Here is an 18,089-nt window from a genome sequence, read left to right as displayed (position 1 = left end):
TACCACACAAAGCTTCCTCGCTGTGAAATAAGAGAGGCAAGCAGCTCCTTATGGAATACTGGAAGATAAATTATGACATAAGTGTTCACTCTGTTATTAGTGTCATATGTTTTCCTGAACATGATAAGATTTCTTTTCTGGATTTCATGGTAAATATTTGACAGTTACAAGTCTTTAGGAGATTCCACTATACTTACTTGTCTTGGCACACCATTATATTTGTGTTTCTATGTATTAGCAAAAATACGATATCTGCCAAACTATAATTGCAAACACCTTGAGTCAAAACAGTGCTTCCACATTAATTAAAATATAAATCAATATACATCAACCAACATACATTTACTGAATATACTCTGTAGAGAAGGTACAGTCCTGAGCATAATAAAGTATAGAAATGAATATAAGACACCATTCCTGTCCTCACAGTTCTCAGAAATTATCATTTTATTACTTTTAGCATTAGATATGTTTACTATAAAGAATTACGTTAATGGAGCCTAGGAGTTCCAATTGCTAGTTAAGAATCACATTAAGAAAAATAGAAATTTGTAGAAATTATTAAATTTAAAAAATCTAAGCCTTATAGTCTTTTCAAAATAGAGATTTAAGTATGCTACCTTCACAGTGAATTTAATGTGATAAGATTTTCATTCAAATGACATTATATCTATTTAATGTTTTAATACAGTTATGCATGAAATCAGATTCCAACTTCTTTAAAAATGTGGGGTTTTTTTTGGATCATTTGATCATTTCCTCTAAACCATGTATTCCGGTCTCTATATTACTGAGAGCGATGTTAGATTCTTGGTCTACTGTTGAAGATACCAAAGACATGCGCCATTTGAATGTGTTCTTGAACTAAGTCCCAAAACAAAGTGAAGCAGTGTTTTTTTGTAGAGCTCAGGTCTAGGTGCTGCCAGGTGGGGTGGTGCCACTCCCGCAGAAGGCCCTGGCCCTTGTGAGGCCCAACAGATGTCATATTCTTTGTTTATATTCAATTCGGCATTGCCCTTCTGGCTGGGGGACACCCACCAAATGGAGAGAACTCTAAAAACAGAAATGCAGAAGAAATAGAAATTAAGAGACATAAGACCACATTTTCAGACCTAAGGTTTATTCCATTGTAATCTTCTCTAAAATGTACACAGTTTAGGTTTTTCAAGTTGGGAAATGTTTGCATCAATGAACTTCACAATGTCCAGCATCAACTTTAGCCTTCCATTCAGGCAGAAGAAAAAGAATACAATTCCTTATTCTAATAACAATCTCTTTAGTTTTACACACCTGAAGGCTATGGGCCTGCCACCCTTCGCTTTATCTGGCTAAAGAGGTTACCACAAATAAGGCTCTTTCTACAATTCTGGCTCAAAAACTGACACTTCATTTAGAATTGCTGGGTGAGATCTCCATACTGCAGGCTATAGGTGTTTAAAGAATGATGCGGAGTTGGTGATATGAAACACTTACAGTGTATTCATGATCATGACTTTCCAGAAAGATATATATATTTTTTGAGATGGAGTCTTGTTCTGTAGCCTCCATAAAGATACTTTGTAGATGCCAAATGTTCTTTTTCTGCTCGAGTTAGAAATAAGATATGAAACTGTGTAGGGTCAAGCGGAGGTCAGTGTATCGTAAATAATACAAAGAGATTTTTGAGGTTTTGGGGATTAAAAAAGAAAAGGAACTTTTTCTGTCAACTATGAGGGCTGAGGGGAGATGAGGAGTGAGGAAAGATGAGGTGGATCTAATTTAGAATCAGTCTATTTATAAGTTTGAATGAAATAGGGCACAAAATGGGCTCTTTAGCAAGGAGATTCTTCAGAGAGTTGATAGAATAAGTCACAGGGGTCCATGAACCCACTGAAATTGCATGCACAACTTTGTGTGTATGAAGAAGTATACGCTTTTCTACAAAGGGGATCCATGTGTTTTGTGAGATTTCCTAAGGCTCTATGAACCCAAAAAGTAAAATGAAAAAAACAACCAACCAACCAACCATACAAAGAAATAAAAACCCACTATGTTAGCAAAAATGTGCTTGCTTTTTCAAGAGAATTAAAGTTGACTCTTCCTTAATGCTCAAAATGGAACAGCCCCCACAGCCAGCATCAGGACACTGCTGCCTGATCACAGATCCTTAAACTTTGTAGTATTTCCTTTTTGTTTGGTTCATAGTGGAAAGGAATTAACATTACATTACTTAAGGCCCTTTGAGGTAAAATGAAACATTGGGCTGTTGCAAAATTAAAATTAGAGATTCTAGCATTTGATTTTTTTTACTATGTTAAGTAAATTCCTTCAAGGGAGTTGGTTTCCAAGTCCACTGATTTCCCTGCACCAGACAATAGACTGTTCAGGACATGCTTTGACAACACATCCCTGCCTTCTCCGAGAAGAGCCTGGTGATTTGAAGGCCGTTTCCTGCACTTTCTGATCACCTGATTTTACAATTTATTGAAACAAGTTCAATAGTTAAATAATGTTAATTGATGTTTCTCATTCAAGAATAAGAATTTTGAAATAAAATGCTCTTTGAGATCATGGGAATTCACTCAGACTTGTACTTTTTATAACGTGAGAGATCATTTCTTTAAAAAATGTTCTCAGTGGTGTCAAAACATAAATAGGACATATACAAAATAGTATAAGAAATTAAATCCAGATAATAGAATTCTTAGGAAGAAAATGCTAGGAAAAATCCTGCCTAAGGAATTAGTCAAAATTACTAATCTCCATGGTTTTCACAAATGCCATCCTTCTCATCTGAAAAGGCATTCTGGTGTCCTCTTGCTGGTGGGAAAATCTTTGTATGTTGAGTTTAATCCTGAGCAAAATTGTGACATTCAACTCAGTGGACCGGGAACTACTATTTGATGTACATAAAGCCTGACCCTGATGTTCATTTTGTCAACAACATAGCAGGTAGCTGACAACCTTTGTGAAAGTTGTTTTGAGTTCCCTTTCATTATAAGATTCCGAGAGCTCTTCGTCACTGATAAGTTACTTGTTCTCAAAATAGAAGTGCAAAAGAAATCAAGTGAAATGCTGAAATGTGCATATTTGTGAGTAATAAAATATTTTCTGTGTCACTTATGCACTTACATAATTCCTATTTAAATGTCACCCAAGAGTTTTATTTATCTCTCCATACATTAGCCTTATCATATCAAGAGTAAATCAAAGCACAAAATGCTATGTGAATAGCTCTGAGATTGCAATGCTTAATTTCTGAGCTTCAGCCCCAGTTTAAATAGCACCCTATACCCAAGGTTTTCACATGATTTCCAAACATTTGGATTTAAATTGAACTTCCTTTTATTTCTTACAACAGAGGTCCTCAAAGTGTGGCACCCAGACAAGCAGCAGCGGCGGCAACATCACCTGGAACTTGTTAGAAATGTAAATTCTGGACTGGGCGCTGTGGCTAACGCCTATAATCCCAGCACTTTGGGAGACCAGCAGATGGCCAACATGGTGAAACGATGTCTCTACTAAAAATACAAAAAGTTAGCCAGGCATGGTGGTGCGCACCTGCAGGCCCAGCTACCAGGGAGGCTGAGGCATGAGAACCACTTGAACCCGGGAGGTGGAGGCTGCAGTGAGCTGAGATTGTGCCACTGCACTCCTTGGAGACTCTGTCTCAAAAACAAATGAACAAAAAACAAAACCAAAAAAAGAAAAAGAAAAGAAAGAAAGACATGCAGTTCTGTAGCCCCTCCCTGGTTCCTATTGGATCAGAAATTCTAGCGATAAATAGCACCTTTATCCAGTCTGTTCTAACAAGCCCTACTAGTGATGCTGATGCTCACACCAATTCAAGAGCCACTGATCTATGAGAATAGACCTACAGAAAACTTAAACGCCTGGAATATTCAATAGTTTGAGGTAGGCATAAAGTCATGACCTTTTCATTTCTGTTCAGTTTTTACTGCTAGGTTAGTTTTTTACCATGCCGTTGGTTTTCAGATGCACCAAGTGCTATGACTTGCATTGAAAACAATAGTTCACCTTTGGATCACAGACATTCTTTTCTGGAAAAATAAGGGCAAAGTGGCTGGGCACAGTGGCTCACACCTGTAATCCCAGTACTTTGGGATCACGAGGTCAGTAGACCGAGACCATCCTGGCTACCACGGTGAAACCCCGTCTCTACTAAAAATACAAAAAAAAAAAAAAAAAACTAAGCTGAGCGTGGTGGCGGGTGCCTGTAGTCCCAGCTACTCAGGAGCCTGAGGCAGGAGAATGGTGTGAACCCTGGAGGCGGAGCTTGCAGTGAGCTGAGATGGCGCTACTGTACTCCAGCCTGGGCAACAGAGCGAGACTCCATCTCAAAAAAAAAAAAAGAAAAAGAAAAAAAAGGGCAAAGTTGGGGCCATGTTTATTTAACTCAGGGAAAAGTGTTCAAATTGGTAAGTGCATTGAAGAGCTCCTAACACTGGAAGTGGTGGAAAGACTGCTATTAAGGCCCAGCCAGGTAGTAATTGGGTACATAGATTAGATTCTGAATTAAGGAGACCGAGTATCTTCTCAGTCTGGTTCAATCCAAGGCACCTGTTAAGATCAGGCCTAAGTGAGGAAATGTCAGCTCCTCTCTAGTAATTAAAATTGGGGGAGGTGGGGGTGGTTATGTCATATTTATAATTAGTCATGATACTCAAAATTCTGAAAACATTTACCTGTTTGGGTAATGGGTCCAGAAGACTACAGTCATATTTATAAAGTATTAAAATAACACACATCTGAACCTCTAACAGAGCAAACCACCTGAAAGAAAAGAATACAATTGTTATTTGATTGAGAAAGATGTATAAATATCTGCCAACAGAGAATATCTAGAAAGTATACATATTTCAAAGTAAATATGCTCTTCTTTACAATATACTCTTTTCCTATTTAAAGGATAGAGTAAGAACTGAACTCTTTACTTTCTTAATATCACCTACTCCATAGGGTAGTGGGATGATTAAATTGCTTTAAAATGTATATAAAGTGCTGAGCCAGTGGGAGCTCTCAATAAATGACAGTCCCAAGTCTCTCTCTTTAGGACTGTGCTTTCCAGTATCATAGCCATTAGCTACAAGTGGCTATTTCAATAATTAAATACATTTAATAAAATTAAATAATTAAATACATTTAATAAATAAATTTAAGATTAAGCGAAATGGAAAATTTCAGTTCCTCGGTTGCACTGGCCATATTTCAAGTGCTCAAAAGTTGTATGTGGTTATGGGCTACTATACTGGACAGTGTATATTTAAGACATTTCCATGATCACAGAAGGCTCTGCTGGACAGTCCTACCTAAGTCTAGACCCTGTTGCCTACTGGAAATTACTGCCTGAATGTTCTACAGGAACATCAAATTCCCTAGGACCTCCAAATCCACTTTTCCTTTTGCATTCCTTGTCTCAAGAGTGCCCAAGCATTTTGATCACACACTCTTGATAATAAAATATTTCAGCATGCCCTACAATATATTGATACTCAATTTATTTTAAATTACGCACATATACTACACTGTTTAGTGTCTATTTTCTAAGACACACACAAATAGAAACTAAAAACCTGAAAAAAGTATAAATAGAATTCTGTTATTTTTCCTTGTGTCCCATTGGGTTGTTTTGAACTCTCTGCAGGATTGGGAAACCCATTTAGGAAACATAGCCCTTAATGATACAATTAGTCCAACGAGACAGAACATTGTCATAAACTCAATCCTCTCCATCACTCTCCATATCCAATTAGGCACCAAGTCCTTTTTTTATTGTTCTCCTAAATAGCTCTTAATTCCCCTCCTTAACCCCTTATCTCTGGTCCCTCCATGACTCCCTCAGTGTAGATCTTCATCATTTATTTCCTGGATTACTGAATCAAGTTAGCTTCCACATTGCTTCCAGTTTCACTTCCCTCTACTCTGTCCTTTATCCTACCACTGGAGTAAACTTTCTAAAACACAGATCTTCAAACACCACAGCAGAAAACAGCCAGCCCTTGAAGATCCGCCCCTTACCTATCTCTGCAGTCTCCTCTCCCCCAGAGCTCCCACTTGATACCACGTGGCTCTAGCCACATTATATTGCCTGACATTCTCTGAATGATGATGCTCTGGGCCACAAGCCTTTCCCTTTCTGAGGCTCAATCTCCTCTGGAAGCATTCCTGATAACTGTCCCCCGGGCTGTCCACTCCACCACATGGTTCCCTGGTCACATCTTAGCCACAGCTGCTACTGCACCACATTGTGATTGCTTGTTAGCTATGGCTCTCCCTGAGGAGGATTTGTATTATGAGGCCTTAGCACAGTGCACAGCACACTATTAGTACTTAATAATGTTAATTGAGTAAACTAATAGTGATGGAAAGTGATGCCTTCCATAGAGCAGATTCAATTTCCTGCCCTTTCCACTGGTCTCTGTATTTCTGTGGCACTTTACATATCCCTTAACTAATGTCTTTAGCCTACAATCCTACTATATCTTATATATTACAGCTAGTAATTTGCATGTCTGTCTTCCTTTATAGACTACAGTCTTCACAAAAAACAGGAACTATGTCTTATCTTTAAATCCTCAATGTTTATTGATTGAATGAGTGAAGGTATACATATTGATGATCTCATATTCATATCAAATAGTTAGATTTTTCCCCACTGCTGTTCTTGAAACATCCTGACTGTATTTTATTTCAAATGAAATCTGGAGCACTCCAGGTGTTGCTATAAGCCATCTGAATATCACATCAATTATTCAGTACTATTTATGATGCAAATGTAAACCTACTTACTTGCAAATGCTAAAGATAATTTATTCTAAAAGAGTATCAGTGTCTATGAAATAGGACATGCCTAATATTTACTGATTTGGATCAAAGTCAGCAATGTTTCTAAGAAAAAACAATTTTGCTAACTTGTATGAAGGTTCAGAGTTTCTCACAACTAAGGTTTTGTCAAACTTTTAACAAATTGGAACTTCCATTCCTGGCCATGATAAAGTGACAAAAGTTGGTGTTATCTTCCTGCCTTAACTCAAAAATGGGGCAAAATCCAGTGTAGGACAAAGATCTCCAGAGGAAGTAAAGAATGAGACGAACCCCTTGATTGCTTCAGTTTCCTGCTTCTGGCAGGTTCCAGGCTACAGCGCAAGGACAGAAATACCCACACAGGTCTGAGAGTATTATTAAGTTCAGCCAAGCTAAGGAGACTAAAATTTGTAGAGAAGAATATCAGAAAAGAAGAAGTTTCACATAGAGAGAGCAAGGGTATTCCAGGGATCTAGACAGCGGTCTACTTGAGTATTTGGCAGAGTTCTGATCTCTGCATGTGTGAGAGGAAACTATTGAGGCTGAAAAAGAACAACGAAAGGAAAATCAAAGCGCAAGATCCTGAATAAGGCCAAGAGCTCACACAAGGCATGGAGGCTGTGTTCACACAAGAAAAAGTCCAACCATCATATAGCACATGGACCATTAGCTAGAGCTCTTAAATGAGTATTGCCTTAGTAGTGGTATTATATTATTTTACATTAAATGATGCTCTGGATTTACCTTACTGAAGCTTAAAAACAAGTTTTGAAAAGTTGTTTTTCTAAGCAACTAACTAGATGTCATAATAAAGTCTAAACTAAAAGAATACGACACAACCCAGTATCCATGGCACTTAACATTTATGTCTTGCCATGTATTCAAAGTTAACAGGCTTAGAAAAAACAAAACAAACCAAAGAGAAGGCCCCCAAACCAAGAGAAAGTCCACTGAAAAAAAATAGGCCCAGAAATGACAGATATTAAAAATAGTTAATATACTCCACAGGTTTATAAAGATAGAAAAAAAACAGCATGATGAGGGGAGAAAGATAAGATATTTAAAAAACAATTGTACTTCTAGCAATGAAAAATTCAATATCTTAAATGAAAACTAAACTGGATGGGATTAACAGACGGTAAATGCTGCCAAAGAAAAGATAATGGAACTTACTTAACATAACAAAGAAAAATATCTAAAATGAAGTACATAGAATAAAAGGAAAAATAAATAGATTAACTTATAAAATAAAGAAGTCTAACATACATGTTATTAGACATATAGATGAGCAAGGGGGGAAAATATTTTGGAAAGTAATAGCTGAAACATTTTCAATTTCTTTTGAAAACTATAATTTACAGATAATGACCCCAAGCAGAAGAAATATAAAGAAAATCATGCCGGCCAGGCACAGTGGTTCACACCTGTAATCCCAGCACTTTGGAAGGCCAAGGCCGGTGGATCACCTGAGGCCAGGAGCTCGAGACCAGCTTGGCCAACATAGCGAAACTTCATCTCTACTAAAAATACAAAAACATTAGCTGGGCATGGTGGTGTGTACCTGTAATCCCAGCTACTCGGGAGGCTGAGGAAAGAGAATCGCTTGAACCCGGAAGGCGGAGGTTGCTGTGAGCCGAGATCGCACCACTACACTCCAGGCTGGGCAACAGAGCAGGACTCTGTCTCAAAAAAAAAAACAAAAAAACAAAAAAACAAACAAAAAAAACCAAGCACAGTGGCTCATGCCTGTAATCCCAGTACTTTGGGAGACCGAGGCGGGTGGATCATGAGGTCAGGAGCTCAAGACCAGCCTGGCGAAGATGGTGAAACACCGTCTCTACTAAAAATACAAAACTTGGCCGGGCGTGGTGGCGGGCGCCTGTAGTCCCAGCTACTCGGGAGGCTGAGGGAGGAGAATGGCGTGAACCCGGGAGGCGGAGCTTGCAGTGAGCTGAGATCCCAGCACTGCACTCCAGCCTGGGTGACAGAGCAAGACTCTGTCTCAAAACAAAAAAAAGAAAAAAGAAAAGAAAGAAAAAAGAAATCATGTTAAGGCAAATCATAAACTGCAATAAATAAATAAACAAACCCAGGGATTAAAAATAAATTTAAGTAGCCAGAAAAGAAAAACACCATAAATAAAGAACAACAAACATTAAAAGTTAACATAGACTTTTTGTTGGAAACTATGCAAGCCAGAGGACTTACAATGTGTTTAAAGAATAGAAAGAAAAATAATAAGCAGACAAGGTATAAAAAAAGGGAGCTAATACTGTTTGCATTCATCTGTTCTCACACTGTGAAAAGAACTATCTAAGACTGGGTAATTTATGAAAAAAAAGAGGTTTAATTGACTCACAGTTCTGGAGGCTTAACAGGAAGTATGACTGGGAAGCCTCAGGAGACTTACCATCATGGCAGAAAGTGAAGGGGAAGCAACACCTTCTTCACATGGTGGTCGGAGAGAGAAAGCGAGCAAAGGCGAAGTGCCACACACTTTTACACCATTATATCTCGTGAGAACTCATTCACTATCATGAACATCAAGGGGGAAGTTCACCCCCATGATTTAATCACCTCCCACCAGGCCCCTCCTCCTCCTAATGTGGAGATTCTAGTTCAACATGAGATTTGGGTGGAGACACAGAGGCAAACTATATCACTGTTCCTTACAATAATGCACTAACTTTACAATGAGAGAGACCAGCCTAAATAATCTGGGGGTAAATATTTAGTTTCCTCTGTAAGGATTTAGATTATAGCATGCATTAGGAAAAAAGATGATTGTCTTTGGGAAATGTGTAAAAGAGAGAAAGAGACTGATGTTGAAATGACAATCAACCATTCAGTAGAAAATTTAAACAAGTAATATTTGGGCAGGTCTTAAGGACATAGTGTGCCTGTGCCCACCATGGACAGTTCTGAGGACCTCAAGTCCCAAGAACAACCATGGACGGTCCTGCTAAAGCCCCTCATATTACTCTATACTCAGACTGAGAAATGACCTATGGAGGGAGGGTGGTGTATCTTGGAGTAAAATCAGCTTCTCAGAGGAGGGATGAGACTAAAAGGAGCTGCTCTGTGACTATTTTGCAAAGAGACAAACACATTGCCATACAAAGGCATATAAGGTTAGGAAAAAGGAACCTTCTGTGAAGTGCTCAGTTTAAGTGCTTTTCTCTGGGACTATAGGAAAAGAAACATTTTATGTACAATTTTAATATTTCCCTACCTATGCTGTAATTTGTTTACCCTAAAAATTCCTTAAGAACTGATACATTCACACTATCTTGTGTCATAGTACAGTGGAAAGTAAAGAGGTGATATAATGGCAGGAAGCATGAGTAGCCTCACTTTCATCCCTCTGCTGGAGATGATCTGAAAAAAGCAGCATCTCATCTTCAGTGTTGTGGGTGGTAGCATGTGGAGGAGCAGGGAGCTCAGCAAAGATTGCAGAACACTAAGGGTCAAGTTTGAATGGATAACTAGGGTGTGAATGTAACACACCTGTCTTTTCTCTCTTCTCCTTTGAAAAAAAGTGATTTCTGTGGGAACAGTAAAGCGACACTTAGATTATATACTAAGAGTTCTAACAATAAAATAAGACCCTCATTCTTTCATTCATTCATTCATTCATTCATTCGATGTTTATTGTGTCTTTATGTGCTTTATATACTTCTAAGCACTGAAGTCACCCTAGGAAACAAAAACAATATTCATGTTCTCATGAAGCTTAAATTCTAGTAGAATACATATTAGAATAATAAATAAGAACAGGAAAGGAAGTTGATGGAGGTGTGGGCTAAAATATTTTAGAGAAAGAAGGCCTCTCTGATGAGATGACATTTTATCAGACCCTAGAATAAAATAAGAGAGTGAGCCATAAAAGGTGCAAAAACCCAGAGTTAGAAGAATGAGTAATGATGAGAAGGCTAATGTTGAAATGGGAAGCTACTAGACCATTTTGAGAAGTATGACAAGCTCTGAAAGGATCCTTCAGTTGCTACACTGAGAATAAAATATAGGGTGAGATGGATGGAAATGATAAGAGTGATAAGAAAGCCACTACAATTTTCCAGACAATAGAAAGTGGTAACTTAGACCAGGATGGTAGAAATAGTTGTGAGCCACAGTTAGAGTCTGGATATATTCTGCAGGATGGACTGATGGTTTACATTATGCATGTGAAGAATATAAAGGAATCAAGGATGACTCCAAAGTTTTTGACTTGAGGAAATGCAAGGATACAGCTGTTATTTACCTCAGAAATGGGGAAGATTGAAGGAAGAGGAGGTTGAGGGAATTCTAATCTGGAGCTCAGTTTTGGACTTCTTAAGTACAGCTCTCTATAGACCAGTACCTTTTAGATATCCAAGGGAGGTGTTGAATGGAAGCTAAGTAATGAGCCCCATGATTAGGAAGGATTCATTCAGGGTCAGAGATAGAAGATTTATAAATATAAGAGTCATCATTATTTAGACAATTATTTAAAGCCATGGGGCAGTATGAGATCACTTAGAGAGTGAGTTAAATAGACTTGATTTAAAAAAAATCTATGGAAGGAGCCCTGGGATAATCCAAAAGTTGGAAGTCAGGAAATTGAGGAAGATGAGTGAAGGAGATGAAGAAGTAGGCCAAAGGGCTGAATAATAAAGGAAGGTGGTGTGTCTGCAACCCCATAAAGAAAGTATTTCATGGAAGGTGTGAGCCAGCCTATCAAATGGAAAGAAGGCAAAAAGCACCAATATGTGAAATTAGACATCAAGCTCCCACTTGCATAAAGTAACCACTTCTTTTCAGTACTTAGCTCCCTTCCTACAAGTAAATTAAATGAGCTCACTTTTTCAAATAACTAAGTTGGCATTTCAAATAACTAAGTAGTGACTTCCTAGCATTCAATGTTTACTTGGCAGCACTAGAAAAATGCTGGCTGATTTTGTATTTGTGAATTATAGAACAGTTTTGTAGGTTCCTTGCTTTATTCAAATAAATCCTATCTTATTATCATTGGTTTAAGCCCTTCTCTAATATTAGCTTGCTATTGACCAATGCAGTGATTTCCAGCTTCTCTGAGTTCAGCATCCTGGGATAAAAGGCCCCTGCCACTCTTCCTCTCAAGTCCCTAGAGGCACTGCAACAAGTGATAAAGACAGTCAACAGTTTGGAGGTGCAGTGTGGGAGCTGTGCAAGTGAAGAAGGTACACTTGGCAGAGAGAAAATCCGTTCCAAGGGACAGACTTAGAAGAAAAATAGTATCTAGGGACCTGCAAGTTGTTGACTCCCTGCAGAAGGTGAGGTGACGAGAGACGAAGGTGGACAGTGCAGCAGGAGCTGGTTCATAGAGGGTTTGAACGTGCCATGTGACAGTGTTGGGACTTTAATGAAAGTGCCCCTCAATAGATTGCACTGATAGAACAATTATACCTAGGTGTGGAAACGGGGTTTCTCGAAGTATTATTTCAACATATCGGAGGTCTTCCATAAATACGTCCTAGATCACTAAAATAATTTGCTAAGCAAATGAGAAATGCAAACAAGATCAACATTCATAAGCTAAGAGCACAATATTAAACATTTTAGAAATATCGTGTATATTTTGACTAGAAATAATTAGAAATAGTGGTTACCAAAGGCTGGGGTTAGGGGAGTTGGGGAGATGTCATTCAAAGGACACATTTCAGTTAGGAGGAGTAAGTTCAATATACCGATTGTATATCATGGTGGCTACAGTTAATGACAATATGAAAGTTGCTAAAACAGTAGTTTTTTTGCTTGTTTGTTTGTTTTGAGTCTCACTCTGTTGCCCAAGCTGTAGTGCAGTGGTGTGATCTTGGCTCACTGCAACCTCCGCCTCCTGGGTTCAAGTGATTCTCCTGCCTCAGCCTCCTGAGTAGCTAGGATTACAGGCGCCCACCACTACACCTAGTTAATTTTTGTATTTTTAGTAGAAATGGGGTTTCGCCATGTTGGCCAGGCTGGTTTCTAACTCCTGACCTCAGGTGATCCACCCACCTTGGCCTCCCAAAGTGCTGGGATTACAGGCATGAGCCACTGTGTTCAGACCAAGAGTAGATTTTAAGTGTTCTCACCTCAAAAAAAAAAGTATGTGACATAATGTCTATCTTAAATAGTTTGACTTAGCCATTTTATAACATGTACATATTCAAAACATCATATTGTACATCATAAATATATACAATTTTTACTTGTCATTTAAAATAAATACATTTTAAAGGTCAGCAAAGACCAGTCATGGTGGCTCATGCCTATAATCCCGGTACTTTGGGAGGCTGAAGCAGGTGGATCACTTGAACTCAGGAGTTTGAGACCAGTCTGGGCAACATGGTGAAACACTGTCTCCATTAAAAAATAAATAAAATAAACAAATAAATAAATACATAAATTTTTAAAAGTTTGAAGCAGAAAAACATGTTAGAAAAAATCTGCAGAGAAAGTAGAATGAGGAACAGAAGGAATAATAAAAAATTTCAAAAAAAGATTAGAAATATTTACCAATGTATTAAAATAATTTTCTACTATAATCTATAAGGCAGAATTTCCTTAATTAATTTTAGTCTATGTGATGTTTTTAAAAATGATAAAACTACATTTCCCTTAAAGATAAATGATCGCTCAGGCTTTTGGCCAATTCATACTGTACATTTTGAATTTGTGTAGCTTAATATTTTTCTTTTCTATTTTTTAGTGTTGTTAGTTTAGTCATTAAATTAATAACTAGCTATTAAGACAGTACTGATATTTATATTACATTAAGATTTTGGTATCTTAAAGGAACAGTTGAATTTTCTTCAAATCCAAATATTTGGATATTCTAATAGAATTACCTCAATTAGCCACTAAAGTTTTTTTCTTTACAGTGAAAAAAAAATACTGTTTTTTAAAGCCTTTACTATGTTACTGAATTTTGTTCAATGTGTAAAATAACAGAAACTGACATATACATACCTAGGACATGGAAAAGTTTTTATGTCAAAGAAAATGGGCCTTGTAAATTCGTATTTTTACAGAAGCTCTTCAGAAGCAAGCTAAGCTATGTTCATGTAGGTAATGTTTTCTTAATACTTCTAATGTCAAAACAGTGAAAATAATGAGGCACATTGTTTATAACAGATTTATCTTTTACACTTACAAGAACAACATTACACATCTACAAATAAAGCTCATTAAACTATAAACATGTTGAAAATTCTTTAAATAATTGGCACTTGCATGTTTTCTGCATTTGTATTTAAATACCTCATTAAGGAATGCTACACAGGCATTGAGAACACCAAGACCTACACAACACAATGCTAGCAATGCACGTGGAGAGACGGAAGAGGTCACAATATTATAACAGATGAAGGTAGAAACAAGGGAAACAAAATTTGGAGTCTGGAGAGAACCCTATAACCTGGCATGATTAACATTGACTTTATATGGAGGTGAAACTTGAGCTAGACCATGATGGCAGAAGAGGCATTAAATAAGTAGATTTGTTGAGTAAGAACATTCCAGAGCCAGCAGAAAACACGGGCAAGGGGAGGAGTGGGTGCTCTGTAGTAAGGAACAGCAAGTAGACGCTCTGGGGAGGACATTCTCAGATGTTTAGAAAGGTAAGGCTGGTGTCAGATTATGGAGGGCCCGGAGTTCTAGGCTAATGAGTTTGGCCAGCAGGTAGTGGCACCAGAATCTTAACGAGAGAGTGACAATCAGAGATTATTATTTAAGGGAAACTTATCTGTATGTAGTGAGTAAGACAGATTGAAATAAGAGATAATACAGTCAGTGAGAAGGGTTAGGCAATGATAATAGTCATCTGATGCTGAGGTGATGGAGACCTAGTTTGTTTTTTACTTTATTTGTTTGTTTATTTATTTATTTAGAGACAGAGTCTCGCTCTGTTGCCCAGGCTGAAGTGCAGTGGTGCGATCTCGGCTCACTGTAATCTCTGCCTCCGGGGTTCAAGCTATTTTCTCCTGCCTCAGCCTCCCAAGTAGCCGGGATTCAGCCTCCCAAGTAGCTGGGATTACAGGCACCTGCCACTACACCCAGGTAACTTTTTCGTATTTTTAGTAGAGACAGGGTTTCACCATGTTGGTCAGGCTGCTCTCAAACACCTAACCTCAAGTGATCCACCCATCTCGGCCTCCCAAAACGCTGGGATTACAGGTGTGAGCCATGGCACCTGGCTGAGAAGACCTAGTTTTAAAGGAGTGGAAAATGTGCACAGAAGGCCAGAAGGAAGGAGGAGTAAAGGATAACTCCAAAAACCCAGGTGTCTAAGACAGCAGTGATAGGAAGAGAGAGAGTACTGAAGGAATGCTAATATTGGGGAAAATTGATGATTTTAATTTTAGATGTCTTGATTTTGAGACTGAATACCTCTGTCACTTTTAAAGAGAACATCTCTCTCTTTTTTCCTCCTAGAAGTCATTGCAGGTAATGCCAGCATATGCTGGAAAGCTGTCACTGTTGCCAGGAGCAAGAGGTCTGAAGTATATTCCTCGTTGCCACCAGCTGCAGCTTATGAAAACGGAATGATCTTGCCCTGGAATTCAGAGAAGGCAGCCTACAGAAGGCATCATTCATTGAAGCACAGCTATCAAGTTAAAGCAGAAGTACTTTTTCGGCAACCTCATTCCCCTGAGAAATCTCTTAGGAAAATAAAATCAATATGGTAGCAGGAGATAAAATAATCTAGCACCTGTGATTCTCAAATTTTAGTGCATCAGAATCACCTGGAGGGATTGTTAAACCAGATTGCTGGGCCCCACTCCCAAAGTTTCTGAGTCACGAGATCTGGGACAGGGCCCAGGAACTTGCATTTATTACAAGTTTCCTGGTAATGTGAATACGGGTGGTCTGGGGACCACATTTTGAGAATACTGATCTAGAGGAACTTGTTAAGGAAAATGAGGAAAAAAAGTATTTTAGAAGATGTAGTTTGCCAAACCTTTTAATTTTAGCACACAACATTAAAATTATAAAGAATATATCCATTATACATGCAACATTATGTCTGGGGTACCAAATTTTTGATTGGGAATGCCGGTGAAAGCATAATCTGGTAGAGTTGGAAGGTAGATGCTTTATATTAAATATAGAAAAAAATAGAATAAAATGGGAAGAGAAGAAAGGGATAAGGGTAAGTTGAATGAGAAGGAAACGAAGAAAACATAAAAAAAAAAAAAGAAGAAAATGGGAAATATATAAAATAAAAAAAGGAGATGAGAAAGTGTAACCACGTCAAACCAATCTGGTGTAGACGTTTATGTAACAATGTTGTGAGTTGCTTTTCAGTTGCCATGGACCCCCAGGTTGAAGGTCATGTAACCAGGGCATGCCCAGATAACTAACTGTGCAACCACAGAGGGAACATAAGTGCTTGGACCAAGGAGCAGGGACTGAATTAAGCAGCATACACCACATTGCAGGATACAGGATCCAATCAGAGCACTGTCATCACCCATGGCAGGATCCAGTCAGATCATGCTTCCCAACGTCACCTCATTGTTAAGATCCAATCAGATCACACATCATTACCCTATGCTTATGAAAACTACCCCAGCCTCCAGCTTGGGGAGATAGATTTGAGCATTTCCTCCTGTCTCCTTGCCAGTTGACTTGAAATAAAGGTTTACTTTTCTCAAAAGCCAGTGCCATGGTATTGGCCTCTGCACATCTGACAGCAAACTCATTGATGCTCAGTCACCAGAGCAGATGGGACAGCAAGAAGGAAGAACTGGAGAACCTCAGCCCTTCTTGATTTGAGATACTGTTTTCCATTTCACTAGGAAGATTATACGTGGCTCTTACTAGGAATGCATGCTCTGGAGCTATTGTTTTCCTGACTGCAGCCAGCATTGTTCTAATGGTGATCCTATGGTTACTTCTCCTAGAAATAAAACTTCCATATAAATGAGCTATGAGCTAATAATTTGGGTATCTCTCTGTAAACATTCTGTATTAGTCCATTTTTATACTGCTGCAAAGGACTGCCCAAGACTGGACAATCTATAAAGGAAAGAGACTCAATTGACTCACAGTTCAGCATGACTGGGGAAACCTCAGGACACTTAAATCATGGTAGAAGGTGAAGGGGAAGGAAGGCACCTTCTTCACCAGGCGGCAGGAAGAAGTGTGAGTGAAGGGGGAATAGTCCTTTATAAAACCATCAGATCTCGTGAGAACTCACTCACTGTCACTAGAACAGCATGGGGGAAACCACTCCTGTGATTCAATTATCTCCACCTGGCCTCTCCCTTGACACATGGGGATTATGGGGATTATAGGGATTACAATTCACAATGAGATTTGGGTGGGGACACAAAGCCTAACTACATTAGCTTCTTATTGAGGAAAAGGGGCAAAGGAATAGTACTGACTTAATTAAGTTTAAGTACTTGCAAAATAGAAATGATCTTATGGTTTATTTTATTTATAGCTTATTCAGGTAAGATTGACAAGAATTATATGTATTTAAAGTGCACAATGAGATGATTATGTGTGTATATATATACACACACACACATATATACATGTACCCATATATACACATACACACACATTGTGAAATGATTACCACAGTCAACCTAATGAACATATCCATCATCTCATGTGTGTTTGGGGGAAGTGGGGGTGAGAAAACTTAAGATCTGTTCTCTTAGAAAATGTCAATTGTACAATACATTATTATTAATTATAGTGACCATGCTGTACACTGGATCTCCAGAACTTATAGTAACTGAAAGCTTGTACTCTCTGCCTGATTATCTCCAATCCCCCCAACCCCTGGTAACCACCATTCTACTCTCTGTTTCAATGAGTTCAACATTTTTAGATTACACATATAAATGATTTTATGTAGGATTTGTCTTTCTGTGTGTGGCTTATTTCACTTAGTATAATGTCTTCCAGGTTGACTCATGTTGTTGCAAATGGCAGGATTTCCTTTTATAAGGCTGAAAAATATTCCATCTCTCTCTCTATATATGTATATGTGTAGAATATATATATTACATATGGAAAACATATATTGTATATATGGAGAATATATATTATATATGGAGAATATATATAATATATGGAGAATATATATATTATATATGGAGAATATATATGGAATATATATATATATCACTTTTTTAATCCATTCATCAATCAGCACTTAGGTTGCTTTAATATTTTGGCTATTGTGTTTAATGCTGCAACGAGCTTAGGAGGGCAAATATTTCTTTGAGATACTGATTTTGTTTCCTTTGGATATATATCCAGAAGTGGAA

General features: G+C 38.1%; 1 protein-coding gene across 4 annotated transcripts in view; it reads right to left on the bottom strand.

Moving 5' to 3' along the window:
• Positions 1–423: 423 nt before the first annotated feature.
• Positions 424–18,089, bottom strand: part of CYP39A1 (cytochrome P450 family 39 subfamily A member 1) — a 105,182-nt gene continuing 87,516 nt past the window's right edge. For all 4 annotated transcript variants that reach the window (XM_005552813.5, XM_045390230.3, XM_074037841.1 and 1 more), the window contains 2 exons: positions 4,686–4,773; positions 424–1,053 (listed from right to left, as the gene is read on the bottom strand). In XM_005552813.5, coding sequence (XP_005552870.2) covers positions 982–1,053; positions 4,686–4,773 — 160 coding nt within the window. In that variant the 3' untranslated portion in view covers positions 424–981. The remainder of the gene's footprint in view (positions 1,054–4,685; positions 4,774–18,089) is intronic.

Source organism: Macaca fascicularis, chromosome 4 (assembly GCF_037993035.2).
Source record: "Macaca fascicularis isolate 582-1 chromosome 4, T2T-MFA8v1.1".
Classification (NCBI taxonomy): Eukaryota; Metazoa; Chordata; class Mammalia; order Primates; family Cercopithecidae; genus Macaca; species Macaca fascicularis.
Note: the sequence above shows the minus strand (reverse complement) of the source record. Positions and strands in the feature narration are given on the sequence as shown.